Here is a 6,398-nt window from a genome sequence, read left to right as displayed (position 1 = left end):
TTGTTTTTTTCTCCGGTACCGGGAACCGAACTCACGACCTTGCGCTTGCCAGGCAGGCGCTTTTGCCGCTGAGCTAAATCCCCAGCCCCTCTTCTGCTAAATTTGATGCTACCTTTTACTGGATATTGACATGAATAAGCAATTACAAATGCCAAAGTTTGTGTTTTTGTTTTTGAGCCAGGGTCTTGCTATGTAGCCTAGGCTGGCCTTAAGCTCATGGTACTCCTCCTGTCTCAGCCTCCTGAGTGCTACCTTTACAGATGTGTGTCATCATGCCTGGCCATCTCAAAGATCTTTTTAAAAATTATGGAAAGAAACACTTTTTGAAAAAATTCTAAGTGTTTCTGCAAATTTAAAAATTACAACTATTATTGTGATCAAACACCAAGGTTCTCCAGGAAAATGGCTTAAAAGCCAGTGTGTCAGGACATACTATTTCTGATTTAAGGAGATATCTGTATTAACCCTAGGCTACTCAAGCCCAGGGTGTTGCCAACCTTTATGGGCTACTAATGTAGACAATGTGTTAACCAAAGGAGCCTCTAGAAAGATTATTCAACCAGCTCACCCAAGAGTCCACACACTCCTAGCACAGTTACCTGCAGGATTCTATACCCTTGATGAAAATCCTAAAAGTGACTGGCTCTTGCTCCAGGCACCTGACAGCTTATAAAATGAATAAGGGCCTATGTACCAGCACCCTCAGGTGAACCATCATGTTGGAACTGGACACAAGAGAAGATAAAAAATAAAGGTACCTCCAGAGTTGCACCTTCGAGCAATCTCCCAATATACTAGCCCAAGGGCATAAATATCAGCACATTTAAAGGAGTCAAAGTGTTTCATATTAATGGTTTCATCAAGTACTTCAGGAGCCATGTATCTGCAGCAACAAAGAAGAAAACAGTTACACATAACCATCACGACTGCTCTCTTTCAACCAAACAGTGATTCTGGGGCCCTCTGAATGTGGGAGCGTTTCCCCAGTGTGGTCCCTTGGGGAGAAGTGAGTACTTCTCTTCATGTTTTGGATTTGAATCTAAGTAATTAGATTCAGCACAGATTTGGCAATACTAGGCTACTCCATGTGTGTATTTATTTTTTAACCATCAAGAGTCTGTCTTGAGCTCTTGGCAGAGGTACATGCACTTGGGCCACATAGGCAGTAACAGTACATAGTATCTGGCTACTACTGGGGTCTTTCACTTTAGTCAATGTAGCCAGTGGGCAGACTAAGCTTAAATTTCCTTCTAAACTTCTTTCATTATTTTATCTGATTGCAGATAGGTGAAAATCCTACAGGTGACCAAAGTCACCCTTAGTGATTCTGCATAGTAATTATGAGTAATTATTACTCAAGCCACACCCATCCCAATAAATGAGATCACCTCAGCCCTAGACCCTAGGTAGTTGCAATCATGCAGATTTAGGACAAAAACAGCAGCATAATTCAGTGAAATTCACTTATATTCAGCACAAAGAACCCCTTTTCTGTCCTACTCAAAGACAGTCCTATTTCTAACTCATGAAGTTACCCACAATTCTTTTTTTTTTTTTTGGTGGTACTGTAAATGGTACTCAGAGCCTTTACACTGGTATCTCCAGCCATTTTTTTGTGTGTGGGGGCGGTACTGGGAATCGAACTCAGGACCTTGCTCCTGCCAGGCAGGCGCTTGTGCCACTGAGCTATATCCCCAGCCCCCATATTTGCTTTTTGGACAGGACTTTGCGAAGTTGCCCAGACTGGGCTTGAACATGATATTCTCCTGCCTTAGCTTCTCAAGCAGCTAGGGTTATAGGCAGAAGCCATCACACCTGGTGATTCCCTCTTTCTTCACTTCTCAATGAAGCAGGAAGCAGGCCTACAATCCTTGAGGGCACTCCAATCCACACCCAAGATTAGCTCTGCTCAGGTCTGGCAAACTTGGTTACTACACTCAAAACGGAACACACTCCCTGTCTCTTTGGGTCTCTGCACAAGTCACACCTTTGGACTGCAGTATTTCCCCTCCTCTTAACCAAGCCTTCTGCCTACCTCTCTCCCAAATCCTGCTCTAGATTCTTTCTCCCAAGTCCTTCCACCTTGAATCCACCAACACCTGTGTACATGCAGCGAAGCAGTGTTTTGGCACATCAGTGACATGTAACCTGTAGCTTTCCAGTGTGGGAAGCAGGGTCCACGAGCCAGGAACTGTATCTCTTTCTATACTTTCTCCTGAACATACTCAAAAGGCACACATTCGATACTCGGTACTTCCCAGCTGAGTAAGAGCAGAAGCCCCGGGCATTCCTACCGTTTGGTTCCCACCCTCTGATTTGGAGCAATGTCAATGGTGTCAGTGACTGCATCATGGCGAACTGCCAGGCCCAGGTCTGCGATGGCACACATGCCATTTTTCTTCACCAGGATATTCTTTGACTTTAAATCTCGATGAGCAATTCCAGGCTTCCCTGGCAGAGGAAAAATCAGGGATCTTTAAAAAAAGATGTTGTAACTGTTAAACGCATAAGCTGAAGACAGATTGTGAGTTTGAGTCCTGGCTTTGTCTCCTACTAACCCAATGATCCCATGTGTATCTCAGTTTTTTCATCTACAACATCAGAATGATAGTACCTACTTCTTGGAAATGTTGTACAGAGTAAATGCTTCATGCAGGTCAGTAACGACCTTAGAAGAACATGAATATTAGCTAACATTACTAATACTACTATTGCCATTTGCACGCCCTGAACAGCTTGGATATAAGCTGCTAAAGAATTCAAAGAAAGCTCTTACACTGGACGGTCCTAAAGATGTGGATTGCTAGTAACAACACATGGGCTAAAAGAGAATCTAACTGTCTTGGGTGGTTCCCTATTGTGCCCAGCAAGAACCACTGCCCTGATCAAACAGGCACTAGGGATCACACTTGTCACGATAGCAAGATCCTGCACCTCTCTAAGAGCCAACATTGTAGTCAATACTCCGGTCTTCTTCCTCTAGGAAAACCTTCTGAGACTAGTATATACCCAGTGTCTCACCACATGTAGTCTGGAAGTCAGCTGTCCCCAACAACAAATGTATGAAAGTGACTAAAAGACAGTTTATCATTTTGGTTCCTTTTTTTTTTTGGTGATATTGGGGATCGAATCCAGGGCCTTGTGGGTGCAAGGCAAGAGCTCTATCACTGAGCTACACCTCCAGCTCCTTGGGTCCATTTTTTTACATGCCTGCTGTGGGCATCTGAGATGATTATTCCTTAATAAATAAAGATGTTACACCATTGACAAATAACTAAACACTGACCTTACAGACTTTCCCTGAGGGAGTTCTAAAGACAGTGATGGGGAGATTACCCTGTATACCTTAGTTCTCAAATCTCTTTCCTTTGGATTAAGCTGCAGCTCCTGAGGTCCATCCCCGACTTTCTCAGTGACAAGGATGTACAGCCATTTAGTCTACCCAACTTCCCTGCTCCCCGGCAGGTCTACTCACCTTGAGTGCCCACGATCTCCATATGCAGGTGTGCCAACCCACTGGCAGCAGACAAAGCCAGCTTAATCATGCCCTCAATGGTTACCGTGTAGCGGTTAAGATAATCAAACAGGGAGCCATGCTCATGATAGTCAGAGACAAGCCACAGCTGTGTCCAGGTGCCATTATCTGAAGAGAACACAGGCGAGTCCCAGAAAAGACATTAACTATCAGCAATGAGGAAGCATGTCTGCAGCATGAGATCCAGCCACTCCCTCGAGTTTACCTTTCTCGCTTCTCCCTTCCTGATGCCCCTGGGGCCCTCTCATCTACAGTGGTCTGCAGTTCAAGGCTCCAGTGAGGACACAGCGCTTCTTTCTTAGGCCTGCTCCCTTGTTTCTTTTAGGTGGGCTGTAGGACTCTGAGCCCATTCTTATTTTTTGGAGACATGGTCTCACTATGTGTTTTAGGCTGACCTTGAACTCACCACCACGTAGCCTAGGCTGGCCTCAAACTCAAGACAATCCTCCTGTCTCAGACTCACCAGTGCTGGGGTTACAGGCCTGCCACCACTGCACCCAGCTAGCAGTCCATTCTTCTGCCGCATTTGAAATGTGAGGTGTTCAGGAATGAGAATGTATACACTTAGAGGAAGTTAAGAGGTATCAGTTTTGTTGCAACACTGCTTCTGATCCGAACAAGACTGTTCACCGATGTAAGAAAACCACAGCAGGCTGCACCCACCACAGCTGAGGAAAGCCTTGAAAACCTTCCTGGGCTCTGGAGACCTTTTGAACACAGTCCAATCACAACACCTGTCTCATTTGTAATGTTTCTTTTCATTCTGTTGTTCTCATCAGCATCAGGCCAAGAACTCTATGACAGCAGGTACGATCTCCTCTATGCATTATTGCATTCCGGGCCAAGAAAGTGCTTTTCAGTGCATGGAGAGTCTATTTCCAAGTATTACCAAAGAGGCATCTTACCCAGAGCAAGGCAAGGTGGGTAGCATACACTTTACTTTCTTGCTTTTATGCATGAGGCAGCCGGAAGGAACAGGGAAGAGAGGGAAGCAGGGAAAAAGAAAAAGGAAACATCAAAGCCGATAATCTAATTAAGCTATGCTGCTATCAGCAGGCACACTGGAAATTGGATTGAGAGTTCCTAAATGCTAGGCTGGTGCTGGTTCCAGGGCGCGATGCTAAATATACCATGGTAAGAGGGCAAGAATGAAGGAGCCCAATTTCTCTCCTTCCCTGGTTCTAATGCGGGTTTCCACAGCCAGATTCCTAATCATACAAGTTGCCAGAATCAATAATGGGAGTGGCTGCTAGAAATAAATAAATGTTGGCTTCTCTAATCACAAACAAGGGGCCCATCCAACCTGCTACTCTCCATACTTCAAGCAGCCACTAAATCCTGAGGACCCTATTAAAAAGTTAAAAGGGAACAATTTTTATTTTGATGCTTTCAAATGTATGATTTAAATTTTATCAAAAGGTAATGCTGCTTTAAAGAGGAGCAGCATGCAGGGCATGGTGGTGCACACCAAAATCCCAGCACCTCAGAAGCTGAGGCAGGAGGATTGCCTTGAGTTCGAGGTCAGCCTACACTACGTAGTGAGTTCAAGGCCAGCCTGGACTACATAGTGAGACCCTGTCTCAAAAAAAAGAAAAAAAAAAAAAGAAAAGCAGCTTACTTAGGGGGAGTAAAACATTCTTTCCCTTCCCCCCTCTTTGTACAAAAGTCTAAGACTTCAGCTGGGGTAGCTGAGGTTGTCACCAACCCCCACAGCAATGCGAGGAATGAGCAGTCGCTGTTGTTTTAGGAACAAAAAACAAATACTTAGCATCTTCTACAGGCTCTACAGACATTTACTTCTAAGTCACTGAGCCATGGAGCAAGTGGTGTCACAGCTGCCAGACTCTCTAAAATGTGAGCCCCATCCCCCCAGGGTCCTCTGCACTCCAGGTCACCTGCCTGCCCCCTCCTTCTGAGGGGCTCTGTGAAGGCAGAAACTGTGTCTTGTTTTACGTGCAAGGGTCCTAGTAATGGCAAATGTTCCGGCCCACAGTGGTCAAGAGATGCTACTGAGTTAATGAATGAGATTCTGATTACTATCATTATCTTCAGGAATAAAGTACAATCCTCTCGAAAAAATCCGTCATTCCTGGCCTCTGCCTACCTCTCCATCCATCTTTTGCAAGGACACAGCCACTCTAAGTTTCCTGCAGGTTACACACCTCACCTCCGCGCATCTCTGCAAGGCCCTTCCCACTGGTTTCACTTCCAGACCAATTCATGCCACCTTGGGCTCAAAGAAGCCCAGGTGTGACGCACTTGTAATTACGAGAAGCGCCTGTCATTGCCTCCTATGATCAACCGTTGGTTTACTAGTCAGTGAGGTCCTCAAAGTAGGCATGTGCCTCGGTATGGAGAGACTCAAGACTGTGGCAAGAAAGGAGGGCAGAAGAGCAAGAGGTAAGAGACCTCAGGTATAGATATACCAGACCAAACACCGGGCCCAGTGACTGTAAGTGACACTCTGGGGATAGGGGCATCCTCATTCTCCCATACCTGCTCCTCTCACAAGTGTATAGACTGCTGGTCACGTCACAGAAAGTGAACTGCATGCTTTTCCATGGCTGTCGTTTTTTTGGCAGACATGAGGACACAATTTCTCATTCTAGCAATTTTTAAAATATGTCAGGCATGGTGCCTGAAATCCCAGCACTTGGGAGGCTGAGGCAGGAGGATCACTGTGAATTCAATGCCAGCCTGGGCTACAGTGAGTTCAGGCCAACCTGAACTACATAATGAGAGACCTTAGTTTCAAAAAACCAAACCAAACCAAACGAAACCACCATCAAAAAAACTAAATGAGGGGCTGGGGATTTAGCTCAGCGGCAAAAGCGCCTGCCTGGCAAGCGCAAGGTCGTGAGTT

General features: G+C 45.4%; 1 protein-coding gene across 2 annotated transcripts in view; it reads right to left on the bottom strand.

Annotated features, from left to right (window-relative positions):
* Positions 1-6,398, bottom strand: part of Acvr1b (activin A receptor, type IB) — a 54,534-nt gene that overhangs the window by 7,752 nt on the left and 40,384 nt on the right. For both annotated transcript variants that reach the window (XM_005411922.2, XM_005411923.2), the window contains 3 exons: positions 3,476-3,643; positions 2,295-2,451; positions 759-883 (listed from right to left, as the gene is read on the bottom strand). In XM_005411922.2, coding sequence (XP_005411979.1) covers positions 759-883; positions 2,295-2,451; positions 3,476-3,643 — 450 coding nt within the window. The remainder of the gene's footprint in view (positions 1-758; positions 884-2,294; positions 2,452-3,475; positions 3,644-6,398) is intronic.

This window comes from Chinchilla lanigera, unplaced genomic scaffold (assembly GCF_000276665.1).
Source record: "Chinchilla lanigera isolate Chin_1 unplaced genomic scaffold, ChiLan1.0 scaffold00146, whole genome shotgun sequence".
Lineage (NCBI taxonomy): Eukaryota > Metazoa > Chordata > Mammalia > Rodentia > Chinchillidae > Chinchilla > Chinchilla lanigera.
Note: the sequence above shows the minus strand (reverse complement) of the source record. Positions and strands in the feature narration are given on the sequence as shown.